The 21,842-nt window shown below is 33.9% G+C and overlaps 1 protein-coding gene across 2 annotated transcripts in view; it reads left to right on the top strand.

The window, feature by feature from the left end:
• SEC23B (SEC23 homolog B, COPII coat complex component) overlaps positions 1-21,842 on the top strand; it is a 35,651-nt gene that overhangs the window by 4,534 nt on the left and 9,275 nt on the right. For both annotated transcript variants that reach the window (XM_051975864.1, XM_051975863.1), the window contains exons 4-18: positions 996-1,082; positions 2,732-2,968; positions 3,060-3,145; positions 5,080-5,224; positions 6,457-6,615; positions 7,155-7,270; positions 9,138-9,261; positions 10,776-10,856; positions 12,914-13,003; positions 14,313-14,419; positions 15,087-15,240; positions 16,191-16,268; positions 16,597-16,758; positions 18,090-18,176; positions 21,511-21,666. In XM_051975864.1, coding sequence (XP_051831824.1) covers positions 996-1,082; positions 2,732-2,968; positions 3,060-3,145; positions 5,080-5,224; positions 6,457-6,615; positions 7,155-7,270; positions 9,138-9,261; positions 10,776-10,856; positions 12,914-13,003; positions 14,313-14,419; positions 15,087-15,240; positions 16,191-16,268; positions 16,597-16,758; positions 18,090-18,176; positions 21,511-21,666 — 1,869 coding nt within the window. The remainder of the gene's footprint in view (positions 1-995; positions 1,083-2,731; positions 2,969-3,059; positions 3,146-5,079; positions 5,225-6,456; positions 6,616-7,154; positions 7,271-9,137; positions 9,262-10,775; positions 10,857-12,913; positions 13,004-14,312; positions 14,420-15,086; positions 15,241-16,190; positions 16,269-16,596; positions 16,759-18,089; positions 18,177-21,510; positions 21,667-21,842) is intronic.

The raw sequence follows: 21,842 nt of genomic DNA, 5'->3' as shown, positions 1-21,842 counted from the left end.
TGATTGCTGGAATAATAGAAACCTTCTCTGACACTCCTTTCAGGAGTCATTCTCTCAGTTCACATTGTCATTGTCTGGTTGGTTCTCCAGAATGTTGACTGTTGACTATTCCAGGATTTTAGAATGACCCTGTGGGTGTTGATCCTCTTAGAAGCTAACTCTTGAGCTCCTCTTTGGTGTGCTTGCCTTTAATTAGACAGTAGATCCAGTTCTTTAGCAAAGGCATTTACTCAAATGGCATAGCAAGAACAATAGTTACTAAGCATCCTCAACACCAGGAGCATAGTCTCCTACAAACACAATCCGGGGGGGGGGGGGGGGGGGGAAGAGTGGGCACAAAATTAAAGTACATAGCAATGAGGCACACATATAGGAAACACAAGTGGCCCGGGCAATTCACAGCTTCCGAACTAAGGTTCTTAATATATTTTCTCTTTCTAAAGAAAAGAAGATACATACATTGCAGATGATCAAGTTGACATATGTGCTACTTCTAAATTTTTAAAACAAAGGTTGTTTTGAAAACAACTTGTGCTTACACAATTGGAAAGAATACACAATAATTACTAAGTTCAGTCCTGGCAGGAATGCAGAAAATAGGTACATGCTTTTTATTGGTGATAATACTAAGAAATTAATATTTTTGAAGAGAAAATCTGAATATGTACTAGAGTTTTATAACATAAAAAACAGGGGCGGGGATAGCATCTGTTTGCAAAATGGGTTAACAAATTGGGATATTAATGTAATGTGATAATTAAGAAGGGAAAATATGAAATAATAGGAAAAATAGAAACTTGAAGTTCAATATGTGCACTGACATTTTTATCAGTGGAAAAATATAAAACTAGATAAGAAAATGAGTGGAGTTTGGAAATTAGCTTAAAATATGTTTGTGGTTATTTATAATTTAAATTATTTTTGTATTATACAATTGAGAGCTTTATAATTTTAATTTTTTCTTTATAAATACCTTAGAATGATTTTCTTTTTAGTTCCCTCCAGCATATGCAGGCATATCCGAAGTGAATCAACCTGCAGAATTGATGCCCCAATTTTCCACAATTGAGTACATAGTACAGGTAATTTGTTAGTATTACTTTAACAGTGTTCTAGAATTCTCTTTCTGTGTGTATATATTTTAAATCTTTTGCTTTTATTACTAGTCAGAACTAGGGAAAGGCAGTAGTGTTAGAAGGTTTTTGTGAGAGTCAAAACACTAAGTTTTTAAGTCTTGGGAGAAATGGTGTCGATCCTAGCTTTAGGCCATGGAATTAGTATGGTTCCCAGATAGGCTGAAATCTATGTTTATTTGTTTGTTTTTTAAATTCTAGCTTTGATGTTTAACTTGGTAATCATAGGGTTTATATAGCTATCTTTCCCTTAAAGAATAAATATTAATGATAATATTCTATTTTTATTTATTTATTTTTTTATAGATTGGGATCTTTGAATTTTTGCAATATAAAAATGAATTCACTTTGAATCTGGCTTTTTTATAAAGTTTGTCATTAAATTTTTAAAAAATGATTTAAAGTTGTGATAGTAAAGCTCAGACTCTAGATTGAATGATGATCATGAACATTTCTAGTAAAGAATTTCTTCAGTAACATAGAACAACAAACATAGAACTCTAAAAGAAAGCCGTGAGACTTTTCTGATATCTAAGTTTCTAAGCAGGTTAAACATCAAGCAGATTCATTTTATTAGAAAGAAATTGTGAGTGCTGAGTAAATTTCTGGCCCCCTTCTACTTTCCTTTACATTCGTAAAGTCAGCCTCCATTGTGCTGTGGATCTGGAGTGAGATGACCTGTGTTCAGCCCCAGCTCTGTGACTTACTCCCTACGTAATTTCAGACATGTTACCCCTACCTCTCTGAGCCTCACTTTCTTTAATTATAAATAAAGGTAAAAAGGCTGGACTGGATCAGGGTCCTTAGTATTTTTGTGTCATTGACCCCTTTTCCAAGCCTCCACAGAATAACATTTGTATTTATGCAGGTGTATAAATGCATGCAATTAAATACATAGGCTCATAGAAGCTTTGAAACTAGTTAATATGAAAAATAGTTATCAGAAATTTTTTTAAAAAGTTAAGGACCCTGCTTAAGAATCCTAGGTGCTTTTGAAGGTCCCTTCCAACTCTTAATTGCTTTTATTTGGTCATAATAGTCAGCTTGCTATTATACTCTTAACTGATTTAATAATTCCATTATGTTCAAATCAATCTCATGTCATCCTTGATATGAGAGTTCATATTAAGTGAATACCAAGATTAAGTTACCATTATTGCTTATAGTTACTTTTAGCATTAATAGTTTGAGACAAATCATTCTGATTTCTGCTTTCTTTTTTTCCCCCCCTAAATCCTTCGTGTAGACTTCTAAATCTAATAGCTTCTAGCTATTTCCTGCCTCCACACTGCTTTAAAGAAAGGATCTGATGTTAGGGAGAATGCTAGACTTCCTGCTACAATAATTTTCATTTTCTTATATGCTATTCTAGGATGATTTTTTTTCCCGGCTCATGCAAATTAAGAGGAAAACATGTTGCTTTTCCTTGCTAGACTTTTTTTTTTTTTTAAATTTTCTTTGTTTATTGAAAGTAATACTAATGATAATATAAGTAGTTTTAATTGCAATTAGAAATAGCTTTCAAGACCTTTTCTTTTTTTGGGGGGAGGGATAGATAATTATTTAAAGTTTCTTATGCCATGTTCTTTCTTCTTAAGCGAGGACCTCAGACACCCTTGATTTTTCTCTATGTGGTTGATACTTGTCTGGAAGAAGAAGACCTTCAAGCTCTAAAAGAGTCTCTACAGATGTCCTTAAGCCTTCTTCCTCCAGATGCTTTGGTGGGTCTAATCACTTTTGGTAGAATGGTGCAGGTTCATGAGTTGAGCTGTGAAGGAATCTCAAAAAGCTATGTCTTTCGAGGAACCAAGGATTTGACAGCAAAGCAAATACAGGTTTGTTTCTTGGGTGTGAAAACTCAGAACATTAGAAACTTTTTCAAGATTTAAAATATTTTGTAAACTGAGTTGTTTCTTCTCTTGTTAGGATATGTTAGGCCTTACCAAACCAGCTATGTCTACTCAGCAAACAAGACCTGTTCAGCCACAGGGACAACCTTTTATTTCAAGCAGGTAAGGTCAGATTGTTATTTGACCCATAATAAAAGAAGATTCAAAATGTTGCCAAATCTCTTTTATTTTCTAAAAAACAAATGTTTGAGCCTGTAAATTAAATTCCCAAGGCATGTTTTTTTTTTTTTTAATAACTTTTTATTGATAGAACACATGCCAGGGTAATTTTTACAGCATTATCCCTTGCATTCACTTCTGTTCCAATTTTTCCCCTCCCTCCCTCCACCCTTTCCCCCAGATGGCAAGCAGTCCTTTACATGTTGAATGGGTTACAGTATATACTAGATACAATATATGTGTGCAGAACCAAACAGTTTTCTTGTTGCACAGGGAGAATTGAATTCAGAGGGTTTAAATAACCCGGGAAGAAAAACAAAAATGCAAGCAGTTTATATTCATCTCCCAGTGTTCTTTCTCTGGGTGTAGCTGTTTCTGTCCATCTTTGATCAATTAAGGCTCTCTTTATCGAAGAGATCCACTTCCATCAGAATATATCCTCAAACAGTATCATTGTTGAGGTATATAATGATCTCCTGGTTCTGCTCATTTCACTCAGCATCAGTTCATGTAAGTCTCGCCAGTCCTCTCTGTAATCATCCTGCTGGTCATTCCTTACAGAACAATAATATTCCATAACATTCATATGCCACAATTTACTCAACCATTCTCCAATTGATGGACATCCTTTCATTTTCCAGCTTCTAGCCACTACAAACAGGGCTGCCACAAACATTTTGGCACATACAAGTCCCTTTCCTTTCTTTAGTATCTCTTTGGGGTATAAGCCCAGTAGAAACACTGCTGGATCAAAGGGTATCCAAGGCATGTTTTTGATATTTTTTAAAAAGGCATTGAGAACTTTATTTCTTATGTTCTGGACCTATAAAAATTTTAAATTGGTTTTTAATCCATTATTAATCAGATTTCCTTATATATGTGTGTGTGTGTTTGTGTGTATATGTGGTTTGGATTTTTAAAAAAAAAAATATTTTTATTGATCTGTTTTGTCCCAGTTTGTAAATTCTTTTCCCTGCTCCCAGAGAGTCATCCCTTATTATAAAGAATGCAAAAACTCTTCCAGTTTAAAAAAGATAACTATCAAAAATCTGACATTATCTTCAGTATTTCTATGTGTAGTATCTCTGCCTCTGCAAAGAAGGGGTGAATGTTCCTTTTCATATCTCTTCTTTGAAGTTAAGCTTGGGCATTATAATTTCACAACATTGAGTTTCATCTGCTTTGTTGTTCTTTCCATTTCTATTAATTTTGTCATCCATATTATTTTCACGATTCTGCTTTCTTTACTTTGTTTCATTTTATATGTCTAAACTTGCTGCTCTATAATCATTGTATTTATTGTTCCCTTAAATTCAAGTTTTAGAACTTGTTTAGCCACTCCCCAATTGGTGATCACTGCCAATGTTCTTCACTATCCCAAAAAGTACTACTATATAATCTTAGCATATATATCTTTTATAAATATATTTTTCCTTGACTTCCTTGAAATACATGCCTAGCAATGGAACCTTCATATTAGGATAGTTTTTAGTTTTGAAAAGAATGCTTGGGGTAGCTAGGTGGCGCAGTGGATAGAGCATCAGCCCTGAAGTCAAGAGGACCAAATTCAAATCTGGTCTCAGACACTTAACACTTCCTAACTGTTTGACCCTGGATAAATCACTTAACCCCAATAGCCTCAGCAAAAACAAACAAAAAAAAGTGCTTAATTTGAATATGGAGAATGAGATTTATGAATGATGTGTTTTGGGAAGCATATATATTAATAAATCATTCTGTCTGAATTCCTTGGAGAGGCATATTATTAGAAATTATTCACTACTTAAGGTTGAACAGAGGTTTATTACTGTTCATGCTTTTAAGACCAGAGTGCTTTTTTAAACTGATACTGATGGGGCTCATTTGAAATCTTGTAGGTTTCTGCAGCCTGTTCATAAGATTGACATGAACCTGACAGATCTTCTTGGGGAATTACAAAGGGACCCATGGCCAGTAACTCAAGGAAAAAGACCTTTGCGATCTACAGGTGTTGCTTTGTCCATTGCTGTTGGCTTATTGGAGGTAATTTAGATTTTTCTGTGACTTCTTAAGTGAAACAGTGATTCAAACAATGTTGGGTAGTTTTGGTTGGTGTTACCAGTTTATTAGTTGTTTAGTTTATTTGGAAGTGTTAATTCATTATTACCTCCTCATATTTGAGTGTATCATTACATAGTGAGAAACAGAGGGGGACTGGCAAGAGAAGTGGGTCATAAGAAATGCTGGCAAGTTGGTCCAAGGTTTGAACTGGAGGAATATATGTCTTGCTGAATGGGAAATATTTTCCTTTTTTTAAAAAAATTTATCTTGTTAAAATTTTATTTTCAAAACATGCATAGATAATTTTCAACATTCATTCTTGCAGAATCTTGTGTTTCAAATTTTTTTCTCCTTCCTTCCACCACTCCTTCCCCTAGATATCAAGTAATCCAGTATGTTAAACGTGTGCAGTTCTTCTATACTTATTTCCATAATTATCATGCTGCACAAGCAAAATAAGATCAAAAAGGAAAAAATGAGAAAGAAAACAAAAAGCAAGCAAGTAACAAGAAAAAATGTGAAAATATGTTGTGGTCCACACTCAATCCCCACAGTCTCTGAGTGCAAAAGCTCTTTCATCATAAATGTAATGTCCGGACTAGCTTTCTGGAGGTCCTCTGGATGGGCCTTGTTCTAAGCAAGATAGACTATTCCTGTCCATCCTCTTGGTGATTAAAGTCTTTATGGTCTTCTTCACAATCTGTGTCTGTCCCAGTCTGATCCAGTCTCAGTCTGACCCAGTCTCTTCCAGCAGTCTGGTTTAGTCATAGTCTTACTCTGTCCCCAGTTCTCTGCCCTTAAATACCCTATTATAATTACATTAACTGTAGAATTATTACATTACCATGTTCAGTACTAAGTATATGTAAATTAGATAGTCATTATCTCATCAATTCTACTAAGTTAACACTTTGGTGTAAATATCTTTGTTTCAAGTATACTTCTCCAGATTTCTGGCCCTTTACATACAAGACCATTGGAACTGGCCTGATTCACCTCATTGTTGAAAAGAGCCACTTCCCTCAGAATTGATCATCATATAATCTTGCTGTTACTGTGTACAGTGTTCTCCTTGTTCTACTCCATTTAGTGTTGGAAAAATCTTAATGTTTATAAATGTGGAGGAAAAATCATTCAGATTTTTTTTGGGAAAACTGGTAAAGCATATTTTCCTAATCTGTATGTTTTTAAAACAACGTAACTAATATCCTTAGGGCACTTTTCCAAATACTGGAGCAAGAATTATGTTGTTTACTGGAGGTCCACCCACTCAAGGACCAGGCATGGTAGTTGGAGATGAATTGAAGGTTCCTATTCGTTCCTGGCATGACATAGAGAAAGACAACGCACGTTTTATGAAAAAAGCAACCAAGGTGAGTACTTGAAACATTGGTAGTTTACCTAGTAACAAACCCATGTTATACCTACAAATCATAGAAACTGTTGTACTTGATCCATGTTGTCATTTCAGAAGGATCAATATGTGTTGGGTACTTGGAAGGTGGAATTCAGAGATCTATGATAGAGTTCTTCACTTTTAATAAATAATCTTACACTCAGTCTGCAAGTTATTTCAAGCACAACTTTTTTCCCCCATTGCCTATGAAGAGTATCCATAAATATTTGTAATTTGGCTGACATAAATGACTAATGATTGATGACTTTATTGATTTTGGCCACATTTAATTAATTTTTAAATTTGTACTTTAGTTAATGTAAAATGTCATTATGTGTAGGATTTGTAAGTTGCTTTTCTGAAGAATTAACATTATTTTAAGGATAAAATGAATATCTTTTTCACAATTAAATATAAATTTGAATTTGCCCCCTTATAAGAATCAAGAAACATATAAAAGAATATAAGGAAATATGTTGGTAATGTGATTTGAAACAGCTTTTCTCTTTGTTGCAGCACTATGAAATGCTCGCTAATCGTACTGCTACAAATGGTCACTGCATTGATATTTATGCCTGTGCCCTTGATCAAACTGGTCTTCAGGAAATGAAGTGTTGTGCAAATCTTACTGGGTACGTAAACATACTATGGGAGAAAAAAAGTTTTGTTGAAGGAAGAGAGATAGAAGATAAACCCTGTTTGATTAAGGATGGAATTTTAAATCCTAGATACAGTGTTGCATGACATCTAATTTTTTTTTTTTGGACCCTGGTCAAGTTACCTAACTCCTCTGTTTTAGTTTCTTCATTTATAAAATGGGATGAAATTTTTGTGAAGATCAAATGAGATAATAAGATGCAACTAGATGGTACAATGGATAGAACACTGGCCCTAGAGTCAGTAGGATCAGAGTTGAAATCCAGACTCACTTAACTCTTACTAGCTGTTTAATCCTGGGCAAGCCAAGAGCAGGGGGTAGGGGAGTGAGGAGTGGACGGTGAGGAGGGGAATGAGATAAAAAAACATAAAACACTTAGCATAAAGTCTGGCACATATTAAGTGCTATATAAACATTAATTATCACTTTAACAGTATTATGTTGTTTCAAAACAGTGCCTTAAGGACTATTTTCCTTTTGTATTTTTTTCTTTGAAAGTGTTCTTATACTACAGATTGAACCATACTATTGTTCAGCAGATCACTCTTCATTTGCTAAATTGCATGAGATAAAAAGGGAATATTGACAATAAAAGCTTTAAGTTACACGTATTTATAAATATATATCATGTACATATACACATACATGTATGTATATGTGGGCATGTGAATATATATTATGTGTGTATGTTATAGATAATATCTTGATTCATGGTGGAAGAAAATTCAATTAATTTAATTCTGGATTTAAGCTTTTAAAAACCTGTCCTGGACAATCTAATTTTATATTGATTCCCTGTTAAACATTCTGAAAATGGCCAATCGATTAATTACTTTATTAGCTGCTGAATCAAAGATTTTAGCAAATGAGTGGAAACATAATTTCTCACCTCTCGAGAGAAGTAAGGGAACAGATCGGTTGATTTTGCTTAAGATTTGCAACTTTAATACTTAAGAAAATTTGATTTCATTCTGTTGGTACTCTTATTACTGATGCATATTGCAATTGATAACATGACCAAGGCACTTTTCATCCTATGGCTTATCAGCTTAACTTTGTGATGAAGCCCTTAATTTCGTGAAAAAGTTTTAATATTGCTCTTTCCCCCCTAAATTTTCTCCTTCCTTGTCCTCCCTCTCCATTGAAAAGGTAACCAGTTTGACATAGGTTATCAGGTATGTAGTCATGCAAAATAAATTTCTTTGTAAGTCATTCTGTGAAGAAAAGACAGACAAAAAAAAAAAAAAAACCCAAGAAAAATAAAGAAAAAGTATATTTGATCTGCATTCAGGCTCCACCAGTTCCTTCTTTGGAGATGGACAGAACCTTTCATCATAAGTTCTGAAGAATTGTTTTGGATAATTGTATTGTTGAGAATAATTAAGTTATTTGTAGTAAATTATCATACAATTTTGCTGTTTACTGTGTAAAATGTTTTCCTAGTTCTGCCCATTTCACTTTCATGTTTCATGTAAGTCTATCCATTTTTTTCTGAGAGCATGCTGCTCATCATTTTTTTCTCAATAATATTTTTCGAAATATATGTAAAGATAGTTTTCAGGTTCATTAAAATTTTTTTTAAATATAATTTTTTGTTGGCCAAATACATGTAAAGAGAGTTATTAACATTCATTTTTGCAAGACTTTGTGTTCCAAATTTTTCTTCCTCTCTCCCCTTACCAAGACAGCAAGCAATCTGATAGAGATTAAATATGTGCAATCCTTTAAAAATATTTCTATATTTGTGATTTTGTACAAGAAAAATTAGACCCGAAAGGGGGGGGGGGGGAACCACAAGAAAGAAAGAAACAAACCTTTCTTCTTCCTTTTAAAATTCCTAGTGGACATATGGTGATGGGAGATTCCTTCAATACATCTCTCTTCAAGCAGACGTTCCAAAGGGTTTTTAGTAAAGACTTCAATGGAGATTTTCGAATGGCATTTGGTGCTACTTTGGATGTTAAGGTAAGATATGAAAGTCTTCTCCTGCCCCATTTTTTTTTTTTTAGTGTTATGAATATTAGCACTTCTTATACCATCAGGTTATATAAGTGCACAGGAAAGCATCATGGTACTTGTACCAGGAAGAAATGAGGAATGTAAATATAATAACGTTCTACTTATTTCAGTTGTCATAGTTCTGGTAGTTTGAATACATACACCAATCTTCTAGTAAATGGAAAAAAGTCATAAGGAGCTTTAAAAAATAGCTCCTGTGAAACTTTACATTTCATTTTAATCATTCATTTCTTAGACACAGAGCAGGCCACCTCAAGTTCTATCTTACCATATTTTCAGATCATGAGTATGGGAAAGCAAAAGAAGAGGCCAGTTAAGGAGAAGGTATATTCACCATAGTATTAGATGAAAATATACTTGGTGTCCAGTGTCCAAGTATGCAGAGAAAAACTAATATAGCCTAGAGGAATATAGTACTCTGGGACATTTCATTGTAGTGGCAAATGGACATTACATGTCACAGTTCATTGATGGTCATGAGGATGACCCTGATATATCAAGAAAAAGTGAAAAAAAAAAGGGATGTTGCAAAACAGAATTGTATATTGCAGGTGACAATTGAGAACTATATATAATTTAGTATCTCACATTTATATATGCTATAAAGTTTACAAAGAATATTCCTAATGACCATTCTTAAAGCATAGTTATTATCATGACCATGTTTTAGATGAGATGAGATTTAGATGAGAAAACTGAGACTGTGGAAGGTAAATTATCTTTAGTCAACCAACCTACAAGTTTCTCAGACAAATTTTGCATAGTCTGATACCATGTTTTTGTTGCTTTCTCTTAATTGCTAAATCCTAATGTTAAATTTGATAACTAAATTCTTAAAATTTTTGTTGTATGAATTTTTCTGCATCATGAGTTGAAAAAGTAGTTATTTGTTATTCCAAGAATAGTGATAAAATACCATATGCAACAACAGTTCACATTTATATAATGTACAATTTGCAAAATACTTTACAAATATTTCATTTGATTCTCACAACCACTTTTGAAGATAAGTGCTATAATTATCCCAACTTTATAGATGAAGTGAGGCAGACAGAGGGTAAGTAACTTGTATAGGATAATACAGCTAGTAAGTATCTGAATCAGAATCAATTCAGAGCTTTCTGACTCAGGCCCAGCACTCTGTCCACTGGGCCACTTTTGCTTCCTTAAGACAGTTGAATTAAATTTCACAGATGCTGACAGCAGTCTTACTTTGGATATGTAAGTTATTTTTAACATAATTTATATATAATTCATAGAGGGAATTATTAACATTTTAATCCAATAACAGTTATCCTACAGAGATCTTCAAGAAAAATTACATATTGTATATATTATATAATATATAATTTTTTTCTAGGGAGAACATGCTTTTGAATTTTTTCTGACAAACTTTATTGGGTTTGTGGGATGAATGTGGTTCTCAATTTTACATTTTGTATTCTGTAATTGTGTTTTAGACTTCTCGAGAATTAAAGATTTCAGGAGCGATTGGTCCATGTATATCTCTAAACGTGAAAGGGCCATGTGTGTCAGAAAATGTAAGTAGAATTTTTTTCTTTATTTCAAAGAAGTTGGAAAATTAATAATTCTGATGGCAGTGCATTAAATTGTTGTTTTATATTTCTTTAGATAGGAAGGATTTGTTTCTAAAAGAATTTTTTTTATTCTGATAGACTATGAACTTAGAAGCTTGCATTTAGGCAATGTCCCTAAGAGGAAACAATTTTTTTTCCCCACTCATTATGAAATTAAAGACAGTTGAGAGAGAGAGAACTTAGCTTCAAAGTGCTTATTTTCTTTTTTGTGTTGATGGCTTATTGTTTTGCTTCTTTGAAGAACTGATTTAAGTGATACTTGAGTTTTGTTGTGTGGAAAGTCCATGCTGCCTAAGAGGATTAGCTGTATTTTGGCAACAACAGACCGTCAAGATTGAGCATCAAACAAACATTTAATGATTAATTTAGTGGAAGAAGTCAGATACTGTTAGCCTCCTCATTTTCTAAGAGGGAAAACCCAGGTTATGCCTGGAGTTCAAAGAAGAGACCTAAAGCTTCTCAAAGGGCTTTCCTCACGATGACCCTATGAGATGTCCGGCACAGTGTACTTGTACATGATACTGCTTTATATAGTCACAGAGGATCATGAGACCTGTATACATCTGCAGTGATAAATAGTAGGACTGATTCCCAAAAACAAACTTTATTAGCTTTGCAGTTTTGCTAATAAGATTGACCCTGCTTCTTAACTTTTCCCAGAGAATAGGCAATGTGAGCAGATAAGATTTTGGTGCTTGATAGCCATACATAGTTCATGTCCCTTTACTTCAACTTATTTGCCTTTTTCTGATCTCTAAAGAACAATACTCAGCATATTCATTGTAATACAGGAGAAATTGAGGCAATATAAAGATTAGAGAGTTTTTAATATTTTATTTGGATTTCTGAGAAGGAAAGATTTTCTGGGATCAAAGGATCCAGTTTGGTCCCAGGGCTAAATCAGACTTTTGTCTCAAAGAATCCAATGGCGAATGTGAGATTCCAATAATTTTTATAAATATGGCTCCAAGATCAGGGAGAAAGGGATGGAAAGTAGGAATTTCCAGGGATTGATCATCAATCTAATTCTGACAAGTTGTGTGTATGTGTGGGGGTAGGACCATAAATTCTTGATAGCTTAGGAGAAGTTAGGAGCCAGGCAGTCTGAACTTAGGGATAGAGGATACCAATTAGGTAAGTGAGATAGGAAATCTGGAGTTTTATGACTCTTTTGGACTATCAGAGTGGCCAGCTACAGTCCTAATTATCTCAGTCCTAATGGTGAGGAAGGGGGAGGGGGTTTGCAACCAGGGGCATTGAGGTAGAACAATGAAGCTGAGGCAAGACAATTAGGGAACTGTGGCACAACATCATGAGATGAATTAGTAAGAACAACACTAAATGTTGGTTTGGATTTTACCGCTTTCTTTAGATGCTAGAAATATTTTGCTCTAGAATAGTAAATGTAGTATTTTTATCCTTTGGTCAAATGAATATTTTCCTCTTTCTAAAGAATTCAAATTCTAGTCTTGTATTCTCTGAATCTACAATTGTGAAAGTAAGCATTGGATTGTAAATAGGCATTTTTGCTTCTGTTATTAAAAAGTCTAAAGAAATCATATGCTTTTGAAAAATCATGTGCAAATCTTTCTGTGGACAAATTTTATTTACAGTTCGTTTTCATATAGTCAGTACACTTAACTTTTTTCTTAAGTACATATGTATATATCAAGAAAGTAAATCCTGAAAAGAATTAAATAGATCTCTCTTAATCCTTATTCATTGCATTTACTATCAGACTTGGTTCTTTTAAGTTCCCTTCAGTATAATTTGTCACTTGTATCTTTTTAAGTGATATGATGAGAATTAGTCCCAGTTTCACTTGAGATATATTAATTTTAAAATAGCACTAACTAAAATTTATAATTTTATACCTGATTAAACAAGTTACAGTTCTGTTCATTGAAACTTAAATGGAAAGATAGTTCTAAAAGTAATATTCTAATAAACTTTTTTCATTAGCAGTTAAGTACCTTTAATTTTTGTTCCTCTTCTTTTAGGAATATGGCATTAGTGGTACTAGTCAGTGGAAAATCTGTAGTCTGGATCCCACGACAACCCTTGGCATCTACTTTGAAGTAGTTAATCAGGTCAGTCTTATTCTTTTATTGTGTGTGCAAGGAACTGTACCAGGTATTGTGAGAAATATCATTTTTGAGAGCCTAGGGAAGAAGCTTGAGTAGATAATCTGATAGAAGATAGCATATGAGTTCTGTAAAAGTGGTACAGAGAGAAGGCTTTGTTGGCCAAAAGGAGGAGAGTGAGAAGATAGAGCAGATAGCATTTGAGCTGATCCTTGGAACACAGGAAAGATTTGATAGGTAAACAGAGGCTTTTCTAAGGGAAGGGAATATCATGAACAAAGGGAAATGTATAGTCATTCCTTTTGACAAAAGTAGGATGCTTGAGATTAATTAGTGGGAAATAAACCTGAGAGAGGGTAGTTTGAGACCTGACTATAAAGGGTCTGAATTCTTTGCTTTAAGACTTTTATTCTGCAGGCAGTAGAGATCCAAGAAACAGTGTTACATAGTGAATGGAGGGTCAGCCTTGGAATTAAAACAGTGGGATTAGGTCATACCTAACACATAGTGCCTCTATGTGATCATGAGCAGATCACCTAAATCTCTCCTTGTTCTAGGAAAACTCTCCAAGATCATAAATCATAGACAAGTTGCTGTTCTGCTTCAGTGAAGGAATTTCCATAATCCATATTTCCCGTTGTAGTAAAATCATAGGTGTAGATCCCAGCTTCTTAAATTGTGGGTTATGGCCCCACATGGGATTTCGTAACTGAATGTGGGAGTTGGAAAATATGATTTTTATTGTCAGTAAATATTTGACTTGTATACCTATTTTATATACCTAAATATCTAGGATAATATAAAAATTTATGTGAAAATGTGAAAAGGATTTGTGAGTGAAAAAAGTTTAAGAAGCCCTAGTCTGTATTACAGAGGTGGACAGAAAAAAAAGTTTTGAACGTATTGAAGGTTTTGGGCTAAGGAAATGAAAATCACAGCCATATTTTAGTTGCTTCCATATCTATTACCATGTTTCATAATCTTTCACCAATATAAGATACTTTAAGATACTTTTCCTGTACATCATTATTAATGTAATTATATACTCTGGCTCCAGTTTAGCACAGTTTTATTTATGCTTCCTAGGACTTGCTTCATAATTAAACAGATAACTTAAATCTCCACACTGGCAAATTACTTTGATGGTTTTTGAGATAGCATTATTTTTATGATCTTTTATTATAATATTTATAAGCTTCTTGCTAAAAATTCATGGTATGTTGCTTGTGATAACAACAGGACAACTTGCAGATTATTTGTACCTTGCAGAGATGGTATAAAGTAACAAAGCAATTCAACACCATTTTTCTCATAGCACAATGCACCAATACCTCAAGGAGGCAGAGGAGCAATTCAGTTTGTTACCCAGTATCAGCATTCCAGCACTCAGAGACGAATCCGAGTGACAACGGTTGCCAGAAGGTGAGATTTTCTCATTTGTTGTTATATTGTGTTAATGAATAATTCCTCCTGTGAATAAAGGTTTTATTATTTATTAATGAGTAGTTAAAATTCTACTGAATGATCTTGAGCCAAATTTTCATGTTTGACTTGAGTCTACAGAAAAGACCATGCTAGTTAACTACTCTCATTAGCTACTGCATTCACTTGCTTTAGTAATCATTATACCAAATTAATAAATAAAAATCACTACTTCATTTTATTCTGTGTTTTAAGCCAACCCATTAAAACAATTTAATGAACTCTTAAATGTTTTAAACTTATTTGTAATATCAGTCTAGAGGATAGAACACTATTAGAACTTTGGAGACCTTCAATTTAGTCTTGTTTTCTTCTCTTATTACTTTAGAATACTGGACAGGTTACTTATGTATATTTCCTTTAGAAAAATAGAAGTAATTATTCTTCAGGGATGATGCATGGCTAATTGATAATGTATAAATCTGATAAAACTTCAAATTTAACAGTTACTGAAAATAACAAAGATATAATATGACAAGTTCCTAAAAAACTGAGCTTTTGAGGAGGAGAAAAAATGTTACAAGATAAATTCTTTTTCTAAGTTTTTTTTCTTACATATATATATTGAGTCAGAGCTATACCATTAAATTAATTCCGGAATTTCCAGTTGGGCAGATGCACAGAATCAGTTCCAGCATATAGAAGCTGCTTTTGACCAGGAAGCTGCTGCAGTATTGATGGCTCGGCTTGGAGTGTTCAGAGCTGAATCAGAAGAGGGACCTGATGTTCTTCGATGGCTAGACAGGCAATTAATCAGACTGGTAGGTGTGAACAGCTACATTTTGGTTATACCAATGTTTGTGCCAAAAAGACCCTCTAATAATGAATCAGAAAGATTAATGATTTAGCTGGATGTGAGAGGTGGGGGATGTGGAAAGAGTTTAAGATACTGTCGAGAGTATAAACATGAGAATTAATAACACTAGTATACAAAGTGTTTTAGAAAGAAGAGAAACTTGTCAGATCAGCTGGAGGGGTTTGTAGGAATTCAGGCATAACTTGATAGGATTAGGACTAGGGTAATAAAGCAGGGAAATTTTTAAAGGAAAAAATCGGCTTAGTGGCTGATTATATGGAGTTAAAAAAAAGAGTAAGAAATAATTTAAAAGTTTGAGGTGAGACCTGGGTGATTGAGGATAAAGTGGTATCATTGAGAGAGATGGGGGAAAGGGCATCACTTTTAGGAGAAAGGCCATTAATTTAATTTGTGACTTGAATTTGAGGTAGAAAAGGAGAATATAGAGGTGGGGAGAAGGGAATAAACATATTTATATGTAATATTTATATTTGTTTTTATTTATATAAATTGATTTATGACATTTTATTTATATTGTCACATATATAACACATTTATATAAGCAAAAGGAGCCAGCTTAGATCAATGGAAGAATTTTTGAAGAAGAGGAGATGGTGAATGAGAACATGTAGTAAGGGATCAAGAAGTCTGAAGATTAAATGATTCTTTAAATTTGTCAAGAAGGATGTTATTGATGACTGTAGAGAGAACAGCTTTATTAAAGTGTGTGAGACAGCAGCCACATTGCAAGGCAGTCACGAAGAAATGGTCATGATGAAGCAGGGAAAAGAGGAATACCACAGAATCCATGTGACAATGAAAAGAAGTTGTCACATTGAGAAGAGGGGCAGCCCTAATGTCATCACTCTTATTGCAATCAGATTAACTTGTACTTGTTTTATGTGTCTTCACCAGTGTCAGAAATTTGGACAGTATAACAAAGAGGACCCCAGTTCTTTTAGATTGTCAGATTCGTTTTCTTTGTATCCTCAGGTAAGCAATAAATATCTCATTAAAGTATTCCACTTTAGAAGTTTATCCAATAATTTAAAGAATTCATTCTTTAGAAGTTAAGTCTCTAGGTCACTAAAGCTGATTCTTTCCCAAAGGGTTACAATAAAAAAAGATGTATTTGATGAAAATTTTTGTTAAAAGTGCTTTTCTGATTTTTTTAAACAGAATATGCTGACTATAATTTAGCCTCTTCTTTATGATTCAGATATCATTCTAGACAACATTTATTAACTTTTACAATACATTAATTTTCTTTCTTTTTCCTTTCTCCTGTTACTAATTTCCTATTTTTTCTTTGAATATGCAGTTCATGTTCCATCTTCGAAGATCCCCATTTCTTCAAGTGTTTAATAACAGTCCAGATGAATCATCTTATTACCGGCATCATTTTGCCCGACAAGATTTGACCCAATCCCTTATCATGATCCAGCCTATTCTTTATTCTTATTCTTTTCACGGTCCACCTGAGGTACGAATTGATGAAATTTATTTTTAGTAATCTTACATGATGATTTTTTCAGTGAACTTAATTATATGATAAGTCATTTTAAATTGTCTTTTTTACAATACCTTAACAATATTTTTATAGTAAATTTCTGAAAAAATTTTTTCACTGAAGCTCACTATTGATTTCTTTATATTATGAACAAATTATATATATGAAAGGAAATGTAGTTCTTAGTAATGGATAATAATGTTTCCAAAGCCCATTGATTTTACCTTTATAATGCCTCTTGCATCCTTTGTGTTCTCTCCTCTGACCCTGTTATCACTGATGCAGGCCCTCATCTCTCACTGGGTTTATTACAGTAACCTGCTGGTTTCTCTCTTAGCCAAGAGACTCTCTCTATTCCATGCCCTCCTCCACTCACCCATCAAAGAAATCTTCCAAAACAAAAGCTCTCGCCATATCACCTGTCTGATACAATGACAGCAATAACTGTCTTTCACCTCTAGGATGAAATATAAAGTCCTTTGTTTGGCATTCAAAGCCTTTCAAAATCTGTTGCCCTGCAAGTCCTCCTTTCCTCCCTCCCTATTTTTCAATCTTACATATCATCCCTTCCTTGTGTACCCGATACAGTAGCCTCTTTTCTGTTCCTCAAACAAAATACTCCATGTCCTGACTTCAATGGCACTAGCTATCCTTCATTCCTGAAATGCTTTTTCTCATCTCTGTCTTCTGACTTCTTTGGCTTGCTTCTAGTCTCAGGGGAAATCCTATTTTCTACAAGAAACCTTTCCTTATCCCTCCTTAATACTCTTGCCTTCCTTTAGTTGATTATCTCTAATTGATCCTGTACATATCTCTATATAGTTGTTTGCTTATCACCTCCCTCATCAGACTCTGTACTCCTTGAGAGCAAGGACTGCTTTTTACCTTTCTTTGCATATAACTGCAAGGCCTGTCACAAAGTAGTCAGGTAATTAATGTTTAATTACTGACTAACTGGAACTGGAATAGAAAAAGAGTTTTCAGCAGAGGTCAGAGACTCTTAGGAGTGGTTTCTCAGTTTATTATTGTATTTTCTCCATAATGGTCAGGGATTTTTTAAAATGTATTTAACATATTAATCCATGCTATTGAAATTTAAAACTGTCAAGCAGAAAGAAGAAAATATACACAAATTGAGAGAGAATGCAAAGATTTGTCATTTAAATTAATATGTTTATTCAGTTTTATAATCATCTGTAAAACCTAGATTAAAGTGTGAATATTTAGTAGGCAATAAAAATTTTCTTTTTTAAACTTTTCTGATAATTTCATCATTTTTATTTTCCCCCCTATTCTTTCCTCAGCCAGTACTTTTAGACAGCAGCAGTATTTTAGCTGACAGAATTCTACTGATGGATACCTTTTTCCAAATTGTCATCTACCTTGGTGAGGTAAGGTGACATAGTTACTTGCCTGATTTATTCTTTATGAACATTTCTGAGACTTCAGATAGGACCTGAATAATAATAATGATGATGGTGTTGATAAGTCTTGGATAGAAAACAGTTATCTTCATACTGTGAACAATTTTCAGGGGATGTCATTTTTTTCATATTTCCAAATTGCATTTAGCTTGATGAAAAGAGACTGGAAACATCTAGAGCTAGTTCTTCCCTAAGGGGTTATTTAAAGCAGAAACTGTTCTTTTAGACTCTCATATTTGAAACTACCATGCAACGCAGCTTTAGGTGTCTATGTATCACTGGCAGGGAGGTATGACCTTGAGTAAGGGAGCTGTAATGAAAAAACTGAAATAAAAGAAAATATGGAGATAAGTGGAGATATAGAGTAAATGAATAAAAGTTTAGCATTCAAGCAGGTAAATAAAACAAAAATCTAAAAATAGGAAGAATGAGTAAAATTTCATTAAAAAATTAAGTATATTTAGGAATAAACACAATATGAAAGAATGTGAATCCATAGTGTTGATAAAGGAATCATGTAGATTCCCTAAAAGTCATGTAACAATAACAAGCAATCCCAGGAATAATTCAAAAGGGAACTATTCATAAAAGAAGAAATTAGTAATGAATTTAGCTCAGAAATTAGAGGTCTCATTGCAGAATTAGAGTAAACACAATAGGAAAAATTGAATGAATAATGGAGAATCTTTATAAAGAATTGAAAGCTCTAAAAAACAGTGACAGATATGGAACAGAAATAGAGTATAAGAAAATTTGGCAGAAGAAAAGCCAAAGAAAAGAATTCTAAAAGAATAGGTGACTTTTATGCAAACCACAATAACTAATCTTGAAAATAAAATGCACAGGATATAACTTAAAGTTTCAGAGTTTTAGGCCTGGTATAAAAAAAGAAAAGTTTTCTCATAATTACAACATCCAGAAGTGAAATACGATGCCTCTGAAAATAGCATGTTCCCCTTAAATCTTCTCTCAGAGGATATTTGAGAGTGCGATATTCCTTTGAAGAATGGATTGGATTAGGTGCTGTTGGAGTTCCTGGCTCTGAAATTTCCCGATTTTGTATCATCCCACACAGACTCCTGTTAGATTAAATTCCCTTTCTTGTTCTAAATCTTGTACCACCAGCTGAACTATTTTCTTGATGTGCTTCGATTTCTAGAAATCCATTTATAGAAGTGACTGATAGATTCTCCTCTTCTGGGGGATGCTGAGGCAGCTTGATGGTGATATAGTCGGGAAGGCCTGAGTTCATGCTCAGTCTCAGATACTTAATAGCTTATGTGACCTTGGGCAAGTCACTTCATCTGTGCCTCAGCTTCTTCTTTGTTAAGATGGGGATAATGATGGCATCTCCTTCTCAGAATTATTGTAAGGATCAGTTGGCACAATATTTCTTTTTTTTTCCCCCTGAGACAGTTGGGGTTAAGTGACTTGCCCAGGGTCACACAGCCAGGAAGTGTTACGTGTCTGAGGTCACATTTAAACTCAGGTCCTCCTGACTTCAGGGCCAGTGCTCCATTTGCTACGCCACTTAGCTGCCTCCTGGCACAATATTTCTAAAGTGCATAGCACAGCAGTGTTTGGCACAATAGTAGGAACTTGATAAATGCTTATTCCCTTCCCCTCTTTTCATGCTATACATCATACACCCTGAAAGTCCTGCCAAACCAGAGGCATAGTTGACTTTTTAGAGCATTAGAAAAATGAATATACACAAAAAAGTGAGGGTTTGTGTTTACTTTGGTTCTTTTTACACCTCTTATTCCTTTTCCTAATACCGTCTCTACCATTATCCAGGATAGGGTGGTTTAAATTTTTAGCTCATTTGTGATCCCAGGAAATGTACTCCCTTAGAGTAAATCATGGTTTTTTGAGGGAAATGTGCCCAAATACTGAGTTCTGATGACAACGAAGCATATGTGATGCAGGAATAAATTGAGTAATTAAATTAAAAAGCTTTAGCCACCATTTCTGATGGATTTAAAGGAGAAGCAATCAGTTAATAGTAATTGTTAGAATTTATATAGTGCTTTAAGATCTGCAAAGCCCTTTACTTACTTAATTCAATCCTTTTAAAATCCCTTGAGGTAGGTACTATTATCTCCATTTTATAATTTGTAGTTGAAGAGACAAAAGGAGTCCAAGATCAGATAGCTAAGTAAATTTCTGAGGCACCATTTGAATCCTTGTCTTTCTGAATCCAAGTTCAGTTCTGTATCAAATGTGCTGCTGTCTGGTTGTCATGAGGACCCATCCACCACCTCATTTCTGTCAATGACCTTCTAGGCACTTCTGTAGTCCAAATTAAAACATGGCAACTGTACTAGGAAGTTAACCCAGGCTAATACTACTAGGAAGTTAACCCAGGCTAATACATAGGATCAAATAGCTGGCCTCTAAACAGATTCCTAGTATGATCTTTACAGAATTTTTAGGTGGTAAAAATCTTTGTAATTATCATAACTTAAACTAATATTTTCTGTGTTGCTTTGAGACAATAAGGTAGAATGGATGGGGGTGCTAGACTTAGAAGACCTGGATTCATATGCTACCTTTGGCATTTATAAGAAGTGTGACCTTGGACAAGTCATTTAACTTCTGGAACTCTCTAGGTGAAAAACAATCAATAGGTTGCATTCTATATTTATGGAACATGGGTACCATACTTAAAAGTTCCCCCGATTGAAACAATTGTTATTCTTCATGTGTAGCCTTCATTTATTTGCATGTTTCTGCTATATTACAAAACAAAGTAGCCTGGGTGATTGAGAAAGAAAGTAAGGCCTAGATGCAACAGATTGTTTGAAAAGGTGACTAGAGGCAATCTACTGGAGAAGAAAAAATACTCAAAAATAGTGTTAGTTTTTAATCCTATGAAGTGGGAGACTCTTGACAAAAATGTCAGGAAAGGGAATTGATTATGGGGTGTGGACAGGAACATTATGCAATGAGTTTTTTTTTTTTTCCAGTTTCGTTTATAACATTAACAAAGGTTAAAAAGTGCTGTACTGACTTGTAGCTTAGAATTGTACATTAGGAAATTTTAAAAGGTTCTTTGTGATTATGTGATTTAAATGTAGTTATCAGCTCCTTTGTGATATGGGATGCTTTGGGTCTCTTTTGCTTTATCATCACCTTAGAATTTTACTTTCTTGTCTTATAATATTGGTGTTTGAAATAAATTGTTATTTATTTCACTTTTGTTGTTGGGATGTCAGATAAGTTTCACAGAAAATTAAATTTTACAGGATATTAAGTATTTTCCCATTAAATTTTTTTTTTTTTTTTTTTTTTGATGTAGACCATAGCGCAATGGCGTAAAGCTGGCTATCAGGACATGCCTGAGTATGAAAATTTTAAGCATCTTTTACAAGCTCCATTGGATGATGCTCAGGACATCCTGCAAACTCGATTCCCAATGCCAAGATACATCAACACTGAACATGGAGGTAGTCAGGTAAGTTCAGAGACACTCATCACCAAGTTAGCAGAAAGTTGAAAAATTTGTTTTTAGCTTCAACAACTCTTGAAGACTATTTCTTAAGATACAAAAATATTGTGGTAGATGTGAGCAGAGAGAATAATATATGCTGATAAAATGAAGATTTTGAAGTAAACTTGCAAAATAGCTTT

Source organism: Antechinus flavipes, chromosome 2, assembly GCF_016432865.1.
Source record: "Antechinus flavipes isolate AdamAnt ecotype Samford, QLD, Australia chromosome 2, AdamAnt_v2, whole genome shotgun sequence".
NCBI classification, from domain to species: Eukaryota; Metazoa; Chordata; class Mammalia; order Dasyuromorphia; family Dasyuridae; genus Antechinus; species Antechinus flavipes.
Note: the sequence above shows the minus strand (reverse complement) of the source record. Positions and strands in the feature narration are given on the sequence as shown.